Genomic DNA, 22,754 nt, shown 5'->3' on the forward strand with positions numbered 1-22,754 from the left:
CCCAGCCCCGGGCCCTGGCACACACGTCCAAGGGCCCAGGAGTCACAGGACAAACGGGCCCGTCTGTGGAGCCGCACTCCTGTGGCCCCGCCAGCCTGGTGGCCTCGAGAGGGTGCTGAGTGCCAGCCACGTCCATCACACGTGGGCCCCGTCAGGCCCCAGGGTCACCAGGTGGGCCCCAGCAAAGTCTGCGGCTGCTTCCGGATTAGACCCTGAAATTCCTGGGGGGCAGCTCCCCCAGCCCTGCCCCAGCCGCTCAGCCGGCCCCCACCCCCCACAGCCCCCCGCCCGCCCTCAGCCTCCTGTTTGTTCACTGACAGATCCCGTTATCAGCGGGCAGCACACACAGGAAGTCCGGCCGGGAAGGGCCCATCCCAATCCCGATTTACACAGGACGGAGCATAAAAAGCCACCCTTCCTCGTCCCAGGAGGAGCCTCCCTGCCCCGAGGCGGCCGTCCCCATGGCCCAGGAGCAGGCTCCCGTGGACCGGACAGGCGGGCAGCCTCTGGAGGCGCCTCGAGGCGGCGGGCGAGGGGCGGCAGGGCCCACCCCCGGCCCGGGGAGGCGGCAGAGGTGGCCATGGCCGAGCCGGGGCGCGGGCAGCAGCAGGTACGGCAGGGGCGGCCCTGCAGGGACGGGCGCAGGCAGGACGGGGCGACCATGGGCACCTGTGGGCTGAGCGCCGAGGGCTCTCCGTTCTGGGGCCACCTCACCGGCACCCCTACTGGTGCCATCCTCACCTTGGCCAAGGGCACCCGATGGGGTGGCCCGGTCTGGACCAGCCTGGCCCGCTCCACCCCCATACCTGGCACTGGGCAGCCCAGCAGCTCTGTGACCCCTGGAAGGGGAGCCGGTGCAGTGCTGACCCTGCCCTCGAACCGCCTCCTGGGCCACCCTGCTCTCCCGGGGAAGCCCCTGGGGTCAGAAGCAGGACCCCCACCCCCGGCCCCGCCGGCCCCTCTTCTCTGGGACCTGTGAGTCCCAAGCACATCCCCCAGGGGTGGGCAAACACCCCAAGGGTGTCGGGGATGGGCGCCAGAGGGGAGACAGGAACCCTAAAGCCAAGGTGCAGCCAGGATGGGCTGTGGGAGGGATCCCCCCGCTTTCTGTGGGGCTGGCTGGGGATCGGGGAGAGGGACAACTTGGTGGGGCACAGTGTGGGCATTCCGTTGGTCCCCCTGGCACCCTATAGGAGTCTCCTACCCAGAGCAGCACAGGTCCCCAAGGGCGCACAGGGGACTTCCTGGCCCCTGCCCATCCGCCCCAGCATGTATGACGAACACCCACGTTCCAGCGGAGAAAGCAGAGGTTAACCCACCACCCAGCTTAGCAGCCAAGCCAGGACCAGCCCATCCAGCGTTCCAGGCCTCCCTTTTTTTGTTCAAGCTGGAGGTCAAAGGGTCAAATGACCAGCTTCAGGGGCTGGATGGGGGCAGGGGACGGAGCAGGGCAGCTTTCCCCTGTCCCCCCTAGGCCTGGCCCGGAACTCTTTACTGGCTGGGACCGCCTGCTGGGGTTAGAGCGAAGAGACCCCTCCAGTGGCAGGGAGCCCCCACACCATCCTAGCATCCCAGCAGCAGCTTCCCAGCTGCCCTCAGAGCATCTTCCAGGGGCTTCTGGGCCCCCTGGTCCAGGAAGGGGCTCCCGTCCAGCCACCTCGGGCCCCTTCTTTCTCCTCCTGGGCGCCAAGGGAGGCCTGAACCGGATGCCCTGGAGCTGCTGGCTTTGCCCGAAGGCCCCCTCCCCGTGTACCCACAGGACACCCACCCAGCACCCCGAGCTGTGCAGAGAAGCTTTCCATCTGGGGGTCTCAGGACCCCCCAGCAATGAACACAGCCAGGCTGAGGGTGTGTGCAGAGCTGAGTGGCCATCTGAGGGTGGGGGTCTGCAGGCCAAGTGAAGGCTGAGGGCCCTCAGCGGCACGGAGGCTGGCCCGACCCCCACCTGCCTTGGCATGTCAGGGGGATCCAGGCTGTGTGTCTGACCCACAGACCCCGGGGCCAGGGAGGCACGGGCGGCCCCCACCACCCAGAAGAGCTGCTGCCGCCAGCGACCGGGGCATGAGGGAGCCCCCTTCCCCAGGTGAGTGCCCCGGGCAGCAGCGGGCACCTTTTACCTGCACACACACACACACACACACTTAGGTAAACAGGGCCGGGGCTCGGGTTCGAGGGAGACACTGCTGAGACGGGCAGACCCAGGGAAGGCTGGGGTAATCCTGGTGCACAAATGACGGGGGGCCCAGGAGGGCCGGCCGCACGGGGGGCCCTGCGGCCCACTCCACCACCTGGGGCTGTTTCAGCCCACGTTGCAAACGTGCAAAGGGGCCTGGACAGGAGAGGGGACGGGCCCAGGAGGCCCCCGCGGTGACCATGCAGTCGGGGGACTCCTCAGGGGTCTGAGGCGCACTCAAGGGTGGTCCCAACTGTCCTGAACAAAGGTGGAGCCCGGTGGAAGCCCCGCAGGCCCCCTAACCTGGCACACGGGCCAGCAGCGAGGCTCAGCGCACACCTAGGAGCCAGCAGGGCGCTGCTGAGGCCGCCACCCCCCATCTGTAGAAGTCTATGCGCCCAGGGGTCACTGCCGTTCACCCCAAGTGTGGCTGCAGAGCAGCCGTCGCCTTTAGCCAGCCCCTGGTGCCCAGTGAGCTGGCCCCCCGGTTACGATGGCCATCCCAGGAGTCGTTGCTCAGCCTGAGGGGGTCGAGAGCTAGCTAGTCCCGGCTGGCGTGGGCTCTGCCTCCGGGCACCTGGCCGCAGTCTCAGCCCTGCGTCCCGTGGAGCGGGCTGGGAGGGGCGGCAGCGATCGGGGGCGGGCTGTGCGTCAGGAGCCCCGGTTCTAGCTGACTCACTGCCCGGCCCCGGGGACGCCGTTTGCCGCGGAGCCTCAGTTTCCCAACCTGCACAATGGGGGCGGGCGGGGGGTCCGGCGCCCACCCGGGGCCCGGGGCGGGCCGGGGGCGGGCCGGGCGGGGCGGGGCCGGGGCTGGCGGGCGGGCGGGGCCCGGGCCCCTCGGCGCGGTGGCGGCAGCGGCGCGTGCGCGCCCCGGATTGGGCGGTGAGTGCGGAGGGAGCGGGGCGCCTGGCTGGGGGCGCGGGGACTGCCGCGGGCTGGGGGTGTGCTCACAGTTCGGGCTGGGGTCCGGGGGGCTGGGGCCGGGAAGGCGGGGGCCCTGGCCACTCGCGGATCTGGGGCCGCGGGGCATTGGGTGGGGGGGGCGACGCGGAGCGACCGCAGGGAGCCCAGAGGTGAGCCGGCCCGGAGCGCCGGGCTCTGCCCCTCGGCCACCGACCCCCAGCCCGGCCCCGGGTCCGGAGAATGGGGCCAGCGGCCTTGGCAAAGGGCGCCCCCTGCTGGTGACGGGTGACCCGGGCCCGGCCACGAGGGGTGGGGGGTCCCTGGGCGGGGTGGGGGGCGCCACCGCCCCTTATCCCGCTGTCCGGGCCCTGCGGCTCCCCCAGGGCTTGGCCCGCAGCCTGGCGGGCCAGGGACTCCGCAGCCCAGGCCAGCTGTACCCTGCGGTGGCCGGAGGGGGTCACTTCACCCTCGCTCCTGCTCCCCACGATGCAGGGGGAAAGGGGAGGCGTGGGGTGGGCAGTAGAGAGGGCGCACCCCCAGGGAGGCATCTCACCCCGCGTCTCCACATCCACCACCCCCGGTCCTGACGTCCAGAGCACCCCTCACGGTGGAAGGGGGGACCCAGAGTCAGGCCCCTTGCTCTGGGACTCAGTCTCTGCGGGTGGCAGCTGCGCGGTGCAGCATCCCCCCCAACCCCGGGCAAGTGGGGGCAGGCTCCTGCAGACCCTCAGAGGGGATGGGGCAGTATTGCTTGTCATCCTGGAGGCAGCGTGGGTCCCCCTACCCTGCCTGCCTGCCTGCCCTGTCTCCCGCCCCTGTGGGGCTGTAACTGCAAAGGGAAATGAGACTCCTCGGCCCCCAGCGCAGGAGGCCAGGGCCAGCCGCTTCCTCTGGGCTAGGAGAAAAACATGACTTTCAAAAATCCAGTCTCTCCTCTGAAAAAACACGACTTCCTTCCTAACCAGCTTTCCATAGGTAGCGGAGGTGCTGGGTGGGTGTTTGTGGGGGACAGTTACATGTGCACGAGCTGTGCCCCCCAGCTGCTCAGTGTGGGTGCCCTCAGGGTCTGCAAGCCCACCGGCCCGCCTCTGCCTTCCCGGGGCCCATTCCCAGGGCCACCTGTCCCCCCTCATTTCAGTTCTTGCCAGGAGTGCCAGGCCCCCAGGTGTGTCCCTAACAGGGTGCCCCCCTGCAGAGTTCGTCCCCTGAACCGCCTGACTGCAGGATATACCCCAGCCCGGAAACCGCCAGGAAGCAGCCACCCCCTGCCGTCCCCAAACTAAATCCAGCACCTCAGTTGCCCGCTGCAGCCTCTGCCTGCTTGGCCACCCAGCCCTCCCCTCGCAGACCGCCAACAGAGAATGGGGGGGGAGGCTCACAGGAAGGACCCTCGTGCAGCTCTAGGGCTGGGTGGTGTGGCGGGTGAGGGCCTGGACCGAGCGCCCAGCTGAACCCCAGTGTGGATACAGGGCTCAGCGATGCTCCTGGTGGTCCCTGTCTATGGGACTGACCGTCAGAGCCAGAGGAAACTGAGTCCCAGGGAGGGAGGCGACTGTACCCAGACTCTGCTACCTGCCCCCAGCACACGCACAAGCTCAGCTCCTTCCTGTACCCTGTCCTTCGGGGGATCCTGGGGGGACCTCAGATGGGGCTCCTGGAGCAGGGGAGCAGAGCGCTCCCCAGACTCTTGGCGCACAGTGACAGCAGCCCCGCTCCAGTCCCCGAATTCTGGGCTAGGCTTTCTCTCATTCCCAGAAATTGCTCTCTAGCCTCCCTGGCTCCCACCTGCTGCCAGGACAGGGATGTGATCAGCTCCACTGGCAGGAGGGGTGCTGCTCCAACCCCCCCACCGTCCGGGGCCTGATGGAGCCACTGTCTTGGGCGCCCTGGAGGCGGTTTGCACCATGTGGTTCAGGCCCCAGCATAGGAGTGATCCCTCCCAAGGACAGGCCCCGGCCCCACCCCAGGAGGACCTCCTGCCTGCCTGGCACCTATACGCCCAGGCTCCCAGGTCTGGCACTTGAGGTCCCTGAAGGCTGCCAGGGCCAAGCCAGCTGGGGTGGGTTTCAGACCTGCCACGACGCCCCATGTGCAGACCGAGGTTTAGGGTACAAGCCCTGCCCTGCTGTGGGAGGGCCCCAAGCCCAGCCAGGGGAGGGAGGGGTGGTCCCCCCTCGGCCCCCGCCTTCCCCGGTGAACCTGACCCAGCCCAGCAGGGCCCAGGTGCATCTCTCCCCAGGCGAGGGCATCAGCTTCCATTTCCAGACCCCGATGTCCTGGCCCTTCTGTGGTCCGGGGGTGGGCTGTATGTGGCTGGTGAGGGCTGGCCTCCTTGTCCAGGCGGGCTGGGGGTGAGGAGAGCTGGCACTGGCCGTGGGGGCTCCCCCGCCATGGTGAGAGGCCCCAACGAAGCAGCTGAGCCGGGCAGGCGTCACGAGCCAGGGAGACCATCTCTCCCGTGGTGCTGGCTCGAGGGGGTCCGGCAGAGGGACCTACAGGGCTGTGCTCTGTGCTCCAGGCCACCCCGAGGAGAAGGCCGTTCCACCCGGAAACTCGGGCCATGTGGGGCTCCCAGAAGCTGCTTCCACTCTGGTTCCTGGTGCTGGCAGCGGGCGGCATGGAGCACGTCTACCGGCCTGGGTGAGCCGGGGCTTGGGTCCCTCAGCCCTCCCTGGGGGCAGCCCCCAGTGTCCAGGGAGCTGGCGTCTCCCTGCAGTCCCTGCTGAGGGTGTCGTCGGGGAATCCCCTGCCCAGGTGCCTGGCTCCCCTGGGCTCCGGGGTTGGAGGGTCCCAGCCCTGGGAGCCCCCTGCTGACGTCCTGGCCCCGTCCCTCCCCCCTGCCCCCACAGACGCAGGGTGTGTGTCGTCGGGGCTCCCCAGGGCCCCGTGTCCGAGTCCTTTGTGCAGCGTGTATACCAGCCCTTCCTCACTACCTGCGACGGGTACCGAGCCTGCAGCACCTACCGGTGAGCGCCCCCCCACCGCTGCCCGCCACACGCGAGCCCTGGGGCCAGGAGGGCCCCTGGAGGGAGACCGAGGCCCCGAGCAGTGAAAGGCCTTGTGGAGGCAGGGTCTGAGTGTGTCCTGGAGACGGGGTCTCGTGTACCTGGGTGGCCCCGGACTCAGGAAGTGACTGCCGTGACCGCAAGAACCAGCCACTCCAGGGCTGTCCGGTGCATCGGCCCCCCAACCTCATTTTAGAGGGGTCCCCCACCTTGTCTGCCCCCCTCCACTTTGGGGACTCTCCCCCCGACCCCCAGCATCGTTGGTTGCAAGATTTTACCCTCTTGGTTCCCTGAAACTTGCCTCTTCCCAGTCCTGCCCTCTGGGCTCCAGGGAGCACCCCCTTCCCTTGGCAGCCCCCAACAGTTACAGATGGAGATCCTTCCCCTCCCCCAAGACCCAGCACATCCCAGTCTGAGCCAGCATGGGCTCGGGGGCGGGCGGGGGGCAGAATCTCTCGTTCTTTGCTGTGGGGATATGATGTGGTTGGGAAAGATTCTATTTTCCGTGAAGTTCTTAAGGACCTCTGGTGGGGGACGGGGACAGGGTGGGAAGCCCCTTTCCCTCAGGGCCTATAAGCCCCCCAGAATTGGAGACTCCCCCCGAGGTACCACCTCTATCTACTCCACCCCAGGCTTCGCTGGGCTTCTGCCCACACGGCAGCCTGGGGCAGGGAGGCGACTTGGGTGGGGACCCTGAGGTGCCCTCCCCGGGGGGAGAGGCGTTCTGGGGGCACAGCCGCTGACCTCGTCCATGCTAGGGGAGATGGCTCGCGCAGCTTCTGAACGGCGCGGGGCCGGAGCCAGCCCAGAAGGTGGGAGGATGTGGCGACGGGGTGGGGAAACCAGGCCCCAGTGGGGGGCGCCCTGGTGGCAGCACGGAGCCCCCGTCCCTCCTGCCGACGCACCATGAGGGCCACAGGCCCTTCTGAGCCTCCACCGTCCCCCCAGGACCCTCTACAGGACCGCCTACCGCCGCCGCCCCGGGCCGGACCCCACCCGGCCTCGCTACGCCTGCTGCCCCGGCTGGACGCGGACCGGCGGGGTGCTGGGGACCTGTGGGGCAGGTGAGCACCCGGGCTCAGGGAAGCAGAGCCCAGCAGGGCAAGAGCGGGTCCTGTGTGGCACCCATCCCCTGGCTGCACACCCCCGCCGCAGCGGGGCCCCGGGCACCCTCCTCGTTGCTGACAGGCCTCCCCACCCCCACAGCAATATGCCAGCCACCATGCCAGAACGGAGGGAGCTGTGTCCAGCCTGGCCGCTGTCACTGCCCTGCGGGATGGCAGGGCGATGCCTGCCAGACGGGTGAGGCTGGCACCCGGCCATCCAGAGGAGGAGGGAGCCCCTGGGCACCTCCCACGGGTCCTGGAAGCCTCCTGAGGGGTGGGTCTTGAGGGGGCTCAGGGAGGGTGCTCGTGCCTGACACCCCCTTCCTGCAGATGTGGACGAGTGCAGCGCCGGAGGGGGCGGCTGTCCCCAGCGCTGTGTCAACACAGCGGGCAGTTACTGGTGCCAGTGTTGGGAGGGGCACCGGCCATCTGTGGACAGGGAAGTCTGCCTGCCTGAGAGAGGGGCCCCCAGGGTGACCCCAGACCCCGCGACAGGTAAGGTGCCTTCTAGATGCCACTCCTGCCGCTGTGCCTGGGGGTGGGTAGGGCGGGCCGGGGGAGTGGTGGTGATGACGGGGGGGCTTCCCGCGGGGACGGTGGGGAGGGCCTCAGCTCAGCCGTCGCCGCCCGGGGTCCCTTCACCGAGCAGCCGGAGACACAGCACCTCCGCTGGTGACGGGACATTATTACTTTTGGTACGCGCTGTGACGCTTCAAACTCGTACCGTGAGTAATAATGCGCCGTCAGCAGCCCGGCACGGAGCGCGTGGACGTCAGCCCAGACCACCCTGAGCACGGCGGCGGCGCTGGGGACCCTGGCCCCTGGGGGGCGGGCATGGGTGAGGCTATGACTGCCCGGGGCCACCTTGCGGCCCTGGAGGAAGGCGGGGCCCGGAGCGGGGGGTGGGGCGGGGGTGGGCAGGACTCGGCACGACAGCAGCTGGGGCTGGAACCTGGTCCCGAGGGCTGGGTCCCACACCAGGAGACCCCCCTACATGGGACTGTGAGGCTGGCCCAGGGTGGGGGGCGCGAGGCGGGGAGCCGGGCCTCCCTGACTCCGCAGCTGCCCTCCCCAGGAGCGGACAGTGAGGTCAAGGAGGAAGTACAGAGGCTCCAGTCGAGGGTGGACATGCTGGAGCAGGTGAGGCTCAGGCTGGAATCCCCGAGGTCGGGGGGGCTCAGCCTGGGAGGGGCTCTGTGGGGGTGTCCTGGCGAGGCGGCTTCTAGGGTGCCCTTGGTGTGGGCACCCTGCCCAGCAGACGATGTCTGGGACCCCAGGAAGTGGGGGCGGGGACCCCACCAAGAGCCAGAACCTCGGTCCAGTCTATGCCTTGCCTTTGTCCCTACAGGGACAGTGCCCTGAGGCCTTCCCACAGGGTCCTTGACTTGAGACCCCCTCAGAAGCCCCTGTCTCCCCTCCCTCAGCCCTTCTGACTAGGGGTCCCAGGCCTTGGGGACCCTTGGCTGAGCGGGCCTGTGTGGCGTCACCTGTGTCCACCAGCCTCCACGGGCTCCCGGCGCAGCAGCCCCCCTGGTGGACACTGCGGGGCCCTGCAGCTGGACCTGGGTCTGCGGGTTGGCAGCGCTGTGCTTGCTGGCCACCTTACGGAACGGACAGGGCGAGGGTATGGCCCAGGGTCACACAGGTCTCCCACCCGGCTCCCCGGGGCCTCGCCCACCCCACAGAAGCTGCAGCTTGTGCTGGCCCCACTGCACAGCCTGGCCTCCCGCGCCCTGGAGCACGGACTCCCTGACCCAGGCAGCCTCCTGGCCCACTCCCTCCAGCAGCTGGACCGCATCGACTCTCTGAGCGAGCAGATCTCGTTCCTGGAGGAGCAGCTGGGCTCCTGTGAGTGCTGTGGGCCCCATGACCTCCCCCGCCCCCCAACACACACAGCCTAGGACCCCTGCTCCCACCCAGAGGTCAGAGGGTGGAGGGTGGGGCCGCCATGGGCTGAGTGGGTGGGTCTGTCTGGCTGGAAGGTGCTAAGAAACGGTGATCTCTGACCCCACCCCACCCCACCCCCATCCACCCACAGGTTCCTGCAAGAAGGAGGTGTGACAGACCCACCTGCCCCGTCCCGGCAACTGAGAGGAGAGGCTTTCCTCACCCGGCCCTGCCCTGCCCTGCCCCGCCTCTGCTGACCACGGAGGCCCAGGGCCCCCACCTGGGGCAGGGTGGAGTGAGGATCGTCCTGTGTGAATCCAGCCCCAGCCAGCCAGCCCCCTGCACCCCGGCCAACTCTTGCACCAACACAGCCAAGGACGGTACAAGGTGCCCTGCCCAGGGCCTGGGGCTGTGCCCCTCACTGGGCAACCCTGTCCTTTGTCAGAATAAAATGAGACTTGAGCTGCTGTGTCCACGAAGGCATCTGGGGAGCGTCCTGAAGCTGACGGGCCTCCCCCAGGCCGATAGCCATGTGCTGGGAGAAAGGCAAGACAGCCTTGGGGCTGGCAGGGAGGCTGCCGGCCCCCCTCCCCGGCCCCCCTAGACAGGGTCTTGGTGCCCTCTCCAGTTGGTGGCTCAGCTGGTAAAGAATCTGCCTGCAACGTGGGAGATCTGGGTTCGATCCCTGGGCTGGGAAGACCCCCTGGAGAAGGGAACAGCTGCGCGCTCCAGTGTCCTGGACTGGAGAACTCCATGGTCTGTATAGTCCATGGGGTCACAAAGAGTTGGACACGACTGAGCGACTTTCACTCCAATGGGGCTGGAGGGCGTGGTTTCAGTGAAGGTGACCAGCTGGCCCCACCCCCAGCCGGCAGCCAAAGAGCAAACCATTAGCTTCCTTTTGACGTGCCTGACGGACCCCTGGGCGTGCCTGCCACCCCCAGTGGAAGAAAACATTCCAGGATGACCGTGGCCCCAGCCCCGGCAGCAACACTGCCCAGGGTGACGGCTGGGGGGGTCCACACTCGTCCAGGGGCGCCGGAAGTGAGGGCAGCTTGAGGATGGGAACCCGAGGCAGCCCTGCCCACCCTCTGAGTGAGCACGATTCAGCAGGCACTTCCAAGAGTTCGTTTATAAAAAACAGTGACGAGCACAGTACCCATTCAGCAGACTCGCTCCCCAAGGCCGGCAGGAGCCGCAGACCCTGCTTTGTGGCTCCCTGAGGCCCAGCTGGCATGAGGCCACCTGGGGGCGTGAGACCAGGCGTCCTGGCCCCCGAGCCCGCCTCTCCCTGAGGGCCTGATGCAGGCCTGGGCGGGAGGGTGGGGCCGGGCAGCTCGGCCCTGCCCTGTCAGCCCATGGGGGTCCAGACCCACTCCCACACCAGACCCCCGAGGCACAGGGGTGGGCGAGGCCCTGCCCTCAGAGCTTGGGGGGCTGACTCTCCCTTGCAGGGACATCGGGGGGCCTGGACCCAAGACAGTGACAAGAGGGGCCCCGCTTCCAGGGGGTGATGGCTAGAGGGGACACAGTGGTGTCTGGTGGGCGGGGAGCGGCCCTCTGTCCATCGTCCAGCCAGGTCCTGCCCTGCCCCAGGCCTCGATTACTGGGCCTCCTGGGCGTCGGGCCCCAAGGGGGCCCCGTTCTCCTGGGGGATCTTGGATATGTGGAAGAAGCGCGTCCTCATGGCCTGATGGCAGGTGTCCAGAAGCTTGGGGACGTCGGCGACAGTGAGGCCACGAGTGGGGATGGCGTCCAGCACCTCCACCTGGATGGTTCCTGTGGGGGAGGGGGAGGGGCATCAGCCTCCTGGGGGGCTCCTGCGGGGGGCCTCTCTCCCCCCATTTTGGCTGTCTGCCAGCCTCCCGAGGGCCTGGGCTGGACCGGGCTCTTCCCGACACCCCAGTCTCCGGCGGTTGGCTCTTAATTGAGAATCACTGATGCAGGCATTCACATGCTCTCAGGCACGTTCACAGCGGGCGTGGACGAGTGCGTGCCCCCTTGGGAGGACCGCTCAGGCTCCAGGATGTTCCCTCCCCCAGGAGGCTCCAGGGCAGCCCCCTCCTGCGATCCACAGGGGTGCAGGCGGCCTCAGGGTCCCGGGTGTGCGGCAGGCAGCTTCTCCCTTGGACCCCACTTCCCACCTGGGCGCCAGGCACCCTCGCATGGGGGTCTGGAGGGAAGGGTGGAGGGAGGTCCTAAGCTCCGTGGCAGGGAGCATGGGGGCGTCCCCGGGAGGCTGCTGCCTGAGAGTCAGGGCTGGATGCACTGGTTCAGAGCCCATCAGAGCCCAACCTGGGCAGAGGAAGTGCGCCCCTCAAGGCCCCCCGAGCTGTGGGCACGGCCCAGCCCGTGTGTGAGAAGCTGGGCCTCTGCCCACCCCCGGGAGCCCTGATCTTGGGGCTCAAGGCGGGGCCTCCTTCCTTCTAACCCCCAGTCACCGAGGGGCACGGCCTGGAGTGGCCCCCCAGAAGCGGGGTCCGGGTGTCACGGGGACTGAGATTGGGTGGGCGGGCCCCCATGTGGCAGGTGTGTGTGGTGGGGGGCGGGGGGCTACCTGAAGTGAAGAGCTTCGTCTTACAGCTGTAGAAGGAGGAGAAGCTGGAGTAAACCACGGGGATGATGGGTACCTGGGGACAGCAGATGTGGCAGCCTGAGGATGGAGCCCAGCCTGACCGCGGAGCCTGATCCCCAGGGACAAGCTCGCGGGCAGACCCTGCCTGCCCCCATGACCCCTGTGGCCACCGGGCAGGCATACCACCCTGCCTCAGGGTGCTTGCATGCGCTGCCCTGGGACACCCTTCGTGCCTGGGTGGCTCAGGGTGCTTCAATGCTCTGCCCCGGGACACCCTTCGTGCCCTGGGTGGCCCCGAGTCCATAAACTCATCCTGCACATCCTTACCCAAGTATCCCCTCCTCCAGGAAGACTTCCTGGGTTGGCACACATCCATTAGATTGACATTCTGCACCCCGCAAGGGTCCCAAGATGACCCAGGGCCCTGTCCAGTTTAGCCAGAGGAGATAACTGAGGTCTTTCTGCCCATCTCTTCCTTCCCAGCCTCTCCCCCAACCCCAGGGAGAAGCTGGGGGCAGCTCCAGTCAGGGGAGGTGGCAGGGCCTGCCTGTTTTCCCGGAAGACACCAAGGTCAAGTCCAATGGTGACTTCAACGGTGCTGGTTCCAGTGTCGGAAATGGCACCTGGGAGTAATCATTAACCCTGGGGTGGGGGGGACTGACAGGAAATACGCTGCCTGGCGTCCTGGCTGAGACTGCCCTGGCCCCACCACCCCCCAAAGCTCCGCTCCGCTCTTCTCTCCCATGACCCCCGTGACCCCTTCTCCACCACAAAGGGAAGAGACACCGGCCCCGGGCCTGCGGCGGGGGTGTCCTCCTCCTCGTGCTTGGGCAGGATGGGTCCCCACCCCCATCCGCCCCTCCCTCCAGCTCTCCCACCCCCCAACCCCAGTGCTGGCTGGGAGCTTCTGGAAGGAAGGCTCTCCCAGCCTTGCTCGGGGCCACCAGGGGGTGCTCGAGGCCACCTGTCACAGGTGAAGCCCAGGAGACAGCAGAGCCCTGCCCAGCTGGCAGCCTGACTCTGACCAGGCAGGAAGAAAGGCTCCCCCCACCCCGAGGGCTTTCATCTGCGCTCAGCCCCCAGCATAGGACCGGGGGGTGAGATAGGCACCCGAACCCACCCGGAGCCCCACACCACGGAGGGACATGCCCCAAGCCTCTCCTGACATCCCCCCGAGATCCCCGGGACACCCGGGACAAACTGTACCCCTGGAAGTCAAGGACCAGGGCAACACGAGGCCCCATGCCGGGCTCTCCGCTCACTCTGTCCTGGCCCCTGTGAGCCCTGGTGCACCCCCCACCCCCCACCCCCCAGCCACTGCTCAGTCCCAAACCTGCCCTGGCGAGGGGTGCAGGGGGACTGAACGCGACCTTAGCAGAGCCCTCCTGACAGTCCAGGCAGCGGGCCTTCTTTACACCAACCCCAGCCCCCCTCGCCCGGCCAGCGGGAAAACGGGGTGCTGGAGCTCCGTGGGCAGGTACGGAAGTGATGAGCGTCATTCCAGCTGGTCCTGGGGTGAGGAGGCCCCAGCCTTCACGCTCAGGGGCCCCAGGGACTGCCCTCCACGGCAGCTCACAGACAGGTGCTGCCTGTCCAGAGGCAGGTGGTCCCCGAGCGCCAGTGGCCCCGGCCGGCCGGGAGGTCACCGTCAGCCGTAGGCCAGCCCAGATGCGCTTCCCGCCCCGGCCGCACTAGGCCGCAGCCCCGACGTACCTGGGCCTGGATCGCCAGGTAGAAGGCGCCTTTCTTGAAAGGCAGGAGGTCCCCGTTGTCATTCCGCGTGCCCTCCGGGTAGATCCACACTTTGAGCTGTTGAGGAGACAGGAAGCTGCACCCAAAAGCCGGAGGCCGCCCAGGGAGGCACCCACCCCACTTCTCAGCAGAGACCACCACCGCTGACAACCGAGGCCCCGCACCTGGCTCTTCCATATGAGATTCACAGACACACAGCAATGAGGCGTGTTCTTCTGCCGCAGGGACTCACCCTTGGGGCCGACTTGATGCCACAATCGGGCCTGAGTATCCACAGCGCCGGGCGCCCCAGCCCCGGGCACTCACCTTCTCCCTGACCATGCGCTCGCCCACGTCAGTCATCACGCTCATGGCCGTCTGGGAGTGCTGCCGGTTGATGAAGAGGACGCCCCCCAGGTACATGATCAGGCCCACAGGCCCCAGGAAGAGCAGCTCTCGCTTGGCGATCTGCACGCAGCGGTCGGGGAGGACCTCCATGAGGCCTGTGGGCGCCAGACGCCAGGTAGGGACAGGAGGAGACAGCGCAGCTCAGGGGCCAATCCCCAGGGAGAAGTGGGCCAGCCCCGGGCCTCGGGTACCACTGGCCCCTGGGCACCGTCTGGCCTCTGAGCCTCAGCTTCCTAGCAGTGGGGGGCACTGCAGCAGGGCCCGGAGCCCCACACAGGCTGCCCAGTCCTGTTACCCGCTGGAGGGAGGCGCGGGTCCCTCCCTCCAGTGTCAAACCCCCGCCTGCCAGCTCAGCTAGGTCCAGCCGCTACCAAGTAGGACAGCAGCCTCCCCCTACCCTCAGGCAACTGGGGAGGGTCAGTCCTCCCCCAGACCCCACTGAGGCCCAGCCTTACCCATCATGTCCAGGATGCTCTGGTGGTTGGAGATGATGACGCAGGGCTGGTCCTCGTCCAGCGTCTCACGGCCTTTGACCTCAAAGCGGAGGCCATATGCATACTTGAAGGACCGGACGAACCAACTGATGATCCTGCGGGGGAGATGGGCCCCGTGAGCAGAGGGCCACTGCCCCAGCGTGACGTGGGCTCTGCGCGCACAGCCCGGAGACCCCCAGCCCACCCTGGCAGGCTGGCCACTGACCCTGAGCCCGCCTTCCCCTCCGAGCGCCTTCAGGTCTTGTCCCCCAGCAAGATGGCGAGTGCCCCCCGCCCCTCGCCTCCCCAGCCAGTGACATGAAGGTGGCACGGAAGCAAGGCCTCGGGGACTGACGCCTGGCTGTGGGAAGGACGCCCCTTCCACGTCCAGGTACCCGGATCTGCAACTGTCATCCAGCCTCCACGCCGAGTCCTGCTTGTCACCCCAGGCCGGGGGCCCGGCTGAACGGCGGGGATGGAGGCTGAGAAACCCCTGGGCTGGGTGAACTCTGCTCTCAGCCGCATCAGAGACCGAAGGACCCAACGTGGAGAGGCCGCCCGCAGAGGAGGCCGGGGCAGGGGGCCCCCCACGGGAAGTGACCGTCCCTCAAGGCAGAGCCATACCCAAGGGAGGGAAGCGTGGGTACCAAGTGGAGACCTTGGCGAGGAGCTGCGGGCTGCTTCCTGGTTCGGAAGAGCTGCTGCTGGGGAGGCCGGCCCGGCAGGCACCATGGCTTTCACACCCCACACACACACACACACACACTCAAGGTCACACCAGGATGCCAGTGGAGCTAGGATGTGCGTGGGCCCTGCTCCCGGCAGGAGGCTGCCCTGGGCACTCGTGACCTGGAGGGGCCTATCCCTGCAGGAGGTGACGGGTGAGGGAGACCACGCATGCCCCTGTCTTTGGGTAGCTGGCTGGCATGGAGAAGGTTGACACCGCACACACTTGGCACGGGACAGGTGCCAGTCAGGGGTCCGTGCACACGGGGCGATGGAGCCCGCGGCTTGAGGTCACTCCTCTGCCGCTCCTGCAGGCCCCCTGGGTCCTTCCCACCCGTGGGGGGGGGGGGGCGGGGCTGAGGGTGAGCTCCCAGTGACCCAAGAGCTTTCCACTTCCCACACAAGATTCATGCGTGCGCGCGCGTACGCGCGCACACACACACACACCCAGCCGCCAGGGAGCTCCTCACAGTCCTGACCGGGAGGGAGGCCTTTTCCACTCCAGCCAGAAGGGCCTGGGCCCAAACCCAGTTCTCAATAGAGCAGAGGCTCAGAGCGGGTCCTTGGCCCGAAGGCAGACTCGTGTCTTTAAAACTGTGGGTAAGATGCACGCAGCACATTTACCCTCTGAACTGGTTTCAAATACACAGTTCAAGTGCGGTCACGTTGTTGAGCAACTGCCCCCACCGTCTGTCCCCAGGACTCTTTTATCTTCTCAAGTTGACGGACACGCTGTTCCCGTTACACACACACATCCTGCCCCGGGCCCCAGCATCTACTTTCTGTCTCTGTGGATAAGACTCCTCTGAGCCTCACACGAGTGGATCCTATCGGCTCTGCCTCTCTGTCCCAAAGGCAGGCTCGCATCTGGCCCACACAGCCTCTCTCCCCTCCTCCTCCCACAGCGCAGGTGGGAGAGAGGGGCTGCGCGAGGGAGGCAGCTGCGCCCCGGCTGCTCTCACAGTTGGGCCAGCCGGCCTTGCTGGACCTGGAAGCCGGGCCATCCTCCTTAGCGCTAAGCCTCTGCCAGCTCGAGCCAGACCTGTCCCTTTGTCCCCATCCGGCTCAGAGGTGCCCCTGGCCGGACACTCTTGGGAGACCTCGCCTGGCTACCTCAGCTGGGGAGCCTCGGGCTTCTCGACCGCCAAGAGACGGCTTCTCGGGTTGTGAGGATTGACTGATCCAAGGAGGGGGCGCAAGCAGGCCATTCACCAACAGGAGAAAACGTGCGTCGTCCAACAACACAGAGGCACGCAGTCTCACTAGCCATCAAAGGAAGTGCGGATTGAAACGAGAAGCCCTGTCCTCTTCCTTCGGATCGGCAGAGGACAGCCAGATAACAGGAGGTGTTGGCAGGTGTCGGGAAACGGTCCGAGGCTGCTGGCTGAGGTGGGAGATCGCAGAGGTTTCTGGAGGAGGGCAGGTTGGCAGGACCTAGAAGAGCCCTTAAGAAGCCTAGTCCCTGAGATTTGCAATCCTCTTCTGGCAATTGATCCTAAAGCTGCCAACGCACAGGCGCAGTCGGGATTAGGGAAAGAACCCCTCAGCGTCCCCGTGGGGACAGCCCAGATAGACAGGGCCGCGGCAGAGGAAAGAGCAAAGATCCCTACTTATTTGCTGTCAGGTCGGTTCCCGGGACTTCTAATGCAAACCTGTCATTTGCATTGCCCTGCCAAGCTCACAGGCAAAGTCCCAGGCCACATCTGGAGAGGACAGTGGGTCACTCTCTGGTGGTATCTGCTGGCTCCATTTTTCTTCTTAAACAGTTGTGATGAAGGACCTCCCTGGTGGTCCAGTGGTTAAGAGTCTGCCCTTCCAATGCAGGGAGGCCCGGGTTTGATCCCTGCTTTATTCCCTGATTGGGGATCTAAGATCCCCCATGCTGCCTGACTCAGCCAAAAGGAGACAAACTGTTGTGAAATATACATAATATAAAATCTATCATTTTAAACCATTTACAAGTGTATAATGCAGCTGTCCCAAACCTCTGTTTCCAGAACTTCTCTGTATTTTCTTTTTGTATCTAATTGACAGGATCAGTATTTGGGGGTGGGGGATGATGAAAGATACTGTATATACCGTGATCACAGTATCCTGTGATACTCAGCCTAGCAGGGGCCTCTCCCACCCCAGTTGAGGCAGACCTCCCAAGGACCAAACGGTTCCAGGAGGGACCGACAGGCCCAGGGAGCAACTCGCTACATTTTACAAATAACTGCACTCAAAACCAAAAGACACCGCCACTGATGTAAGTACAGGAAGCTGCAAAAGAAAGGGGCATCCCGGGAGCAGACAGAAGCAAGAGATGCTCCTCACAGGGAGGGTCCATCAGTCACTCCCTGCAGCGGGGCGGGCACCGGGTCTCGCTCTTCCTTCTCCTACTGTCCCGTCTTGTCAAGGTTTTCAGTGAAAGCGGTGGGGATGTCGTATCATCTTCACAGTGCTTCCTCCAAGAGCAGGGAGGCCGCCCAAGCTGTGCAGAGGCTCCAGGGCCCCGGGCAGGGACAGCCGGTCTGTCCTGGCCCGGAGTGCAGCACGCACATAACCACAGGGACGGACGCCCCACACCCACGCCCGGGAGCAGGCGCTCCACGCTACCTGCCAAGCCTGCTCGGGGACAGACGCCAACTGTCCAGTTTCGCTCAGACAGTAACCCCACAAGGTCATATACTCCTACACCAGGGAAGTGGAGGCTCAGCAAAGCTGAGCGACTGGCCCAGAGTCACACAGCAGGGAAGCTGGGATGGGCTGGAGCCCGCCCCTAAACTCCAGGGTTGCCAGGTGAGGTGTTCTAGCTCCTCTGCAGGCCTCCCCTCACCCCCTGAAGGGGGTCTCTGGTCCCCACCACCCCCCACAGCAGGAGGGGCTCTGCCCTTCTCTCCCCACAGGAAGCTCTGGGCAGCCGCTGTCCCCAGGCAGCCAGGCCTGCCCAGCCCAGGCCTCTTCGGAGCCCAGCTGACCCCAGTGCCCCTCCCCACAGGAAGCAGGGCCCCAGCTTCAGGGCGGGAGTCACAGGTATGCCAGGGATGTTCATACCCCAGCTCCAGTCCTGCCTTCCCAGGGAGGCGGAGCCAAGGCTGCCTGAAGCCAGGTGGCCCAGCCTTCAGAAGCACTGCAGGCAGCTGCCAGGTGGGTGACTGGTGCCAGAGCCCCCACAAGGCAGGGGGGCCCGGCCCCCTTTCCAAGAGCCCAGGGGGGCAGTGATCTCCTTAAACAGAGGCGCCATCCTCACCCCTTGTGGGTCTTTCTCAGGAGCTCTCCATTTAACCCTGATCGGGGCCGCTGGCCTCGAAGGAAGTGCCATAAACGTGTGGATTCTCGGGGGCCTGGGGCCGAAGCCCTGGCAGCCAGCCTCCGTGGACCAGCCATGCTCATCTGCAGACACCCGGACCCCGCCCCAGCTCCGGGTCAGACAGGCCCTGACGCTCCTCTCACAGCTGTGACCTTGGACAACAGACTTGACATCCCTACGCTTCTTGTTTCCACTCGTGAGACTGGAAGGTCGTGGAGGGGTTGAGCTAGATGAGGCTGGACGCCTGAGACACCTGCCAGGCCGGGGGGGCCCTCCACAGACAGCAGCTGTGTTGGCGACAACAGAGGAGGAAAAGATTCCAAAGTAAATGGAAGAAGCCCCTCCCCCAGCCGGTACCTGCTCCTGGCCACTGGGAGGTGGTTCAAGGTCAGGTCTCGGCTACCTGCTGACCTTTGCACTCAGCCCCAACTCGGGCTAGACAGCTATTTCGGCCAAGCGGTGCCAAGTCCTCAGCCAGACCCCGTGGGCTTTGCCTTACAACGTGGCGGGGGTGGAGGGGGTGGTTGGTGGCACTCACTTGGGAAGGCCGTGCCAGGAGGGCAGGCACACAGAGCCAGCGGTCTGCTCAGGGGACAGGAGGCCCCAGCAAGGCCGCCTGGTGGGCAGCGGCCTTTCCCAAGCGTCAGATGAGCCGGAACACTGGGTGGGCAGGAGCTGGGGGTGCTGGCCTCTGCAGGTGCCCAGAGGTGCTAACGGGGGCTCAGGAGTGGGGTGGAAGGCGGTGGGGCCGTGAGCTCTGCTCCCGGGCCTGCAGGAGTCCACCCAGGGGGAGGGCTGCCCCCACCGTCCCACCCCAAGACCAGGGCCCCAGGCCCTGGCTGCAGCGATGCCCATCCTCAACGTTCCAAGTGGGTGGGGGCCCCACCGACCCGGCACCTCACTCTCCTGCCCCCCACCCTGCAGCCTAGCTGTGGTCCCAGGCTGCCTGTCCTGGTCACCTGGAACGTGTGAGAAAGGAAACTCTCTGCGTTAAGGTGCTGTTATCTGGTTTCCTGATTCTACAGCCAAAGCCAGTTCTAACACACAGGATTATCCTGGGCCTCACTCTCTTCACTGCCCAGCAGGTGTGATAAGGGCACCTGCCCCCAGGACGAGGACCCAGCCTCGCCTGGCGCGCAGGCCCCCGCCAGTCTGGGAGGGGGTCCCTGGCCTCGGCCCCAGCGTGCTCGCAACAGTGCCTGCCTCTGGCCCTCCACTCCCGGCGCGGCCAAGCACACTCAAAACTCACAACTCAATGGCAAAGGCCTCCTTGGCTGCCCCATCACAGAGATGGGCTGCTGGTTACAGGGAGATGGGAAAGCAAGGGGGTGGGTGGAGCTGGGTTGTCCCTCTTGGAACTTAGGACTTCCCCTGAGCCTGGTCTCCAGCCCCAAAGCAGCCAGGGTGCTGCCCCCAGCCCCGATGCTGGGTGAGACAGAGGAAAAGACCCACCTTGAAGTCATCCTTGGGCTCTGCAGCCCAGGTCCGCCACATCCTAGTTCTGGGACCTCCCAGTTGCCTCCTCCCCGCCCCAACCCCCGGAGACATGAGTTTCAAGCTGCTTCTCTGCAGGCTCATCCATAAAATGTGACTAGGAACACCTTTCCCTAAGGATGAAGCATCCACCAGCACATGAGGGTGCCAGACAGAACTGATGGGCAGAGTCCTTTCCTGAGGTCAGGGTGGGACTGCAGAGGGAGGCAGCCAGGCACCCACAGTCCAGCCCAGGAGGGGCCTGAAATGAGGGAGCCTGTCCATACAGCCCCCCAACCTCACCTGTCCTCGTGGGCCTATCCCTGGAGGGGCACAGCGCCTAGAGCGACACAGCGCCTCCACGACCTCTGCATTTCTCAGCCCTCCTCGGCCGCATCCCTTGGGGAACTCGTGTTCACAAGGGACCCTCCTCTCTGCCATCACTGGGGAGCCATGGGTGTCATCACTATGACCCACCCTGTGGGACCTGGGGCTGCAGGGGAAGGGGGCTGTGGGTTCCCAGACCCCTAGGCCTGCCTCTCTCTGGGGAGGACTCAGCACCTCTGTCATGTCCTGGGTTGGCCTGTGCAGAGCCTGAGTCGGGGGCTGCCCCGGGGAGGGGAGCTCCCTCCTGAGCTGAGGAGGACGTCCCAGCAGGCCCGAATCTCGTGCGAGGCTGGGGGCCGAGCTGGGCTCTGGGCTCGGGGAACAAGCCCGAGGCAGCTGAGGCCACGGGGCTGGCCAGGCCTGGGCTGCCAAGTGCTGGTCAGGCCAGCCTGCCAGTTCCACCACCTGGTCAGAAAGGGTGGCCGTGACTTCCAGCCTGACCCTGGGGAAGCAGCTTTCAAGCCCAGGCCTGGAAGAGCTAGTTGGACCTTTTAAAGACAAGGCTACCTGACCACACAGAGCCAGGGAGAGAGAGGGTGACCACTGGGAACGCCTGCTGAAAACCTGCTCCAGGACTCGTGCAGGACTTCCCACCTGCACGCAGCACAAGCCAGGCTCAGGGCCCCGTCCTGCCTCAGAAACAGACGCGCCACCCTCGGGCCTGGCTGTGGGAGGGCAGCTGCCCCTCCGAGGAGCCCACCAGCCCTTGTTGCTGGAAACGACTCCCTGCCCCGCTCCTGGCTGGCCCTCAGCAGGTGCGGAACGGACTCGGGTTGTGAGCCCACTGTCTGCAGGGGGTCCCAGGGCCTCAAACTCAGGCCAGCATCCCTGCCGGCAGGGCCCAGCCCTGAGGAACCCCCTATTTCTGGATACAGGCCCTCCCCATCCCAGAGAGCTGACTGCTTGGGAAGACAGCTGGAAAGGCAACAAGTGGGCCACCCCTGTGATCTCTGCTCCCTGGGTTGCTGCCCTGGGCCACGTGGGGCAGGGGAGGGCAGGGGAGGCACTGGAGACCCATGGCCCACCCACCAGGCTTCCCCACTCTTAGTCCTCCCGCCCATTCCTGGGGTGGCGGGAGCCACAAATCCCTGAAAACAGCCGGGGAGAACTGTACAGAGCAGGCCAGTCTGGCAGCATCAGCCCATCCGGATGGACAAGGCCAGGAAGGGCAGAAAGCCAGGACCCCTCACCCCCTGACCTGTGAGCGCTGGGGTGGTGGGGGCCTCAGGGACCACAGTATTCCCACCCCAGGCCACGGCCAAAAGGCCATCATTGCCAAAGCCACAGGGTGGCATGTTAGCAATGGCCCCTCCCCATCGGAATCTGGGGAAAGGGCCAAGGAGCCCCTCTCGGGCCACCATGCCCTCCCCAGCCTCTGCCCCTGCCCGGGAGAGCTCCATCTCTTCCTGTCAGCCCAGCCTGACCCCTACCGCAGCAAGCTCCCCAACCCCGGGGATGGGAGGGGGGACACCCCAGCCACCACCGTGTTCTTTCCCCTGGCTTAAAGCTGGACCGCAAGGGCCAGCAGTCCCCGCCCAACCTCCGCGGGCTGGAGCCACCACACCTTCCTAAGCGGAAGGAAGGGGCTGAGCACAGGTGCGCTCATCGCCCGACAGGTGGGCGGGCGGGATGGCGGGGAGGAGACTGAGACACCCGGGCGCGGCGGTGCACGGCGGCTAGCCCCCACCCCCCGCCACGGGGAAGCGGCACCGAGCCTCTGCCCACCCGGCCCGGCCGCATTCCTCTCGGAGCCGCCCCGGCACCCTGCGCGGCGCCGAGAGCCAGACCTCTGTAAAGCCCTCGGTGTCGGCCCCTGGCCGGGGCCCCGGGGCAAGGGCGCGGGGACACGGCGACGCAGGCTCCGGAGGCCGCAGCCCACCCACCACCACCCCCCGGAGCGCTCCCCGACCCGCTTTCCCCTCGGGCGTAGAGAGCGCCCCCCGCCCCCCGCCCCCCCCCGGAGCCCTGGAGAGGCGGGCGCGGCAGGAAGGAGGGAAAGGACACGGGAAAGTTAGGGAAGCGGAAGCGGCTCCCCCGCGTCCGCCCGGCCCCCCTTGCCTCATGTTCTCCACCGTCCGGCCCCCGTGGCGCAGCAGGCAGACGACCGCGGCCATCGCCGAGGCCGTGAAGCAGAAGGCGCAGTACAGGCCGATCTTGGCGTAGAAGCGGGCCGAGCGGCTCAGCTGCGCCAGCAGCAGCAGCAGCAGCAGCGCCGCGATCAGCCACGGCCACAGCTCCATAGCCGCGCCCGGAGCCCCGACGGCGCGGGCCGCGGGCTGCCTGCCTGGGCTCCAGCCGCGCGGGCTGGCGGCGGCGGCGGGCCCTCCTCCTCGCCCCGCCCGGCCCTCGCCCCTTATTGCGAGGGCGGAGGGGCGGGGCGCCCGGGAGGGTGAGCGAGGTGCGCCCCGCCCGCGACGGTCCCCGCCCCGCCCCGCCCCTCCGTCCCGGGACGGTGCCCCTGCCCAGGCGCCGGGCCACCCTCCGCAGCTGGCGCTGCGCCCGCCCCCAGCCCCCGCACCTTCGCAGCGGGTGACCAGGGCCGTGGCTCCCCGCAGACCCCCATAGCCGGACCGGACCCCACCCCCCTCCGCAACCCCCGGCACCGCGCCTGA

The 22,754-nt window shown here is 66.7% G+C and overlaps 2 protein-coding genes across 4 annotated transcripts; one reads left to right on the top strand and one right to left on the bottom strand.

Annotated features, from left to right (window-relative positions):
• Window positions 1-443: 443 nt before the first annotated feature.
• On the top strand, window positions 444-10,173 carry EGFL7 (EGF like domain multiple 7). Of its 3 annotated transcripts, none has more exons than XM_055541564.1 (9): window positions 444-610; window positions 5,598-5,719; window positions 5,929-6,045; window positions 7,033-7,148; window positions 7,291-7,386; window positions 7,521-7,685; window positions 8,266-8,330; window positions 8,876-9,038; window positions 9,229-10,173. In XM_055541564.1, the coding sequence occupies exons 1-9, from the start codon at window positions 581-583 to the stop codon at window positions 9,249-9,251; spliced, it is 897 nt and encodes a 298-aa protein (XP_055397539.1). In that variant the 5' UTR covers window positions 444-580; the 3' UTR covers window positions 9,252-10,173. The 3 variants fall into 3 exon arrangements, with proteins under 3 accessions (XP_055397539.1, XP_055397542.1, XP_055397541.1); XM_055541566.1 differs by lacking the exon at window positions 444-610 and adding an exon at window positions 1,988-2,083; XM_055541567.1 differs by lacking the exon at window positions 7,291-7,386.
• A 16-nt stretch (window positions 10,174-10,189) lies between these two features.
• Window positions 10,190-22,496, bottom strand: AGPAT2 (1-acylglycerol-3-phosphate O-acyltransferase 2). The gene is made up of 6 exons (XM_055541568.1): window positions 22,201-22,496; window positions 14,247-14,380; window positions 13,711-13,886; window positions 13,366-13,461; window positions 11,635-11,707; window positions 10,190-10,856 (listed from the first exon to the last, which is right to left on the bottom strand). Exons 1-6 carry the CDS (start codon window positions 22,380-22,382, stop codon window positions 10,681-10,683), a joined length of 837 nt encoding a protein of 278 aa, XP_055397543.1. The 5' UTR covers window positions 22,383-22,496; the 3' UTR covers window positions 10,190-10,680.
• Between the last annotated feature and the right edge of the window lie 258 nt (window positions 22,497-22,754).

This window comes from Bubalus kerabau, chromosome 11 (assembly GCF_029407905.1).
Source record: "Bubalus kerabau isolate K-KA32 ecotype Philippines breed swamp buffalo chromosome 11, PCC_UOA_SB_1v2, whole genome shotgun sequence".
NCBI classification, from domain to species: domain Eukaryota; kingdom Metazoa; phylum Chordata; class Mammalia; order Artiodactyla; family Bovidae; genus Bubalus; species Bubalus kerabau.

What these genes read in the sequence shown, in the direction of transcription:
- EGFL7 (XM_055541564.1), top strand. Translation starts at nt 581, where the DNA reads ATGGCCGAGCCGGGGCGCGGGCAGCAGCAG. An exon ending in CGGGGCGCGGGCAGCAGCAG is followed by an intron (nt 611 to 5,597) that starts GTACGGCAGGGG and finishes TCTGTGCTCCAG; the next exon opens with GCCACCCCGAGGAGAAGGCC. An exon ending in GGAGGAGCAGCTGGGCTCCT is followed by an intron (nt 9,039 to 9,228) that starts GTGAGTGCTGTG and finishes ATCCACCCACAG; the next exon opens with GTTCCTGCAAGAAGGAGGTG.
- AGPAT2 (XM_055541568.1), bottom strand. Translation starts at nt 22,382, where the DNA reads ATGGAGCTGTGGCCGTGGCTGATCGCGGCGCTGCTGCTGCTGCTGCTG. An exon ending in CGGACGGTGGAGAACATGAG is followed by an intron (nt 14,381 to 22,200) that starts GCAAGGGGGGCC and finishes TCTCCCCCGCAG; the next exon opens with GATCATCAGTTGGTTCGTCC. An exon ending in GACGAAGCTCTTCACTTCAG is followed by an intron (nt 10,857 to 11,634) that starts GTAGCCCCCCGC and finishes CCTCCCCCACAG; the next exon opens with GAACCATCCAGGTGGAGGTG.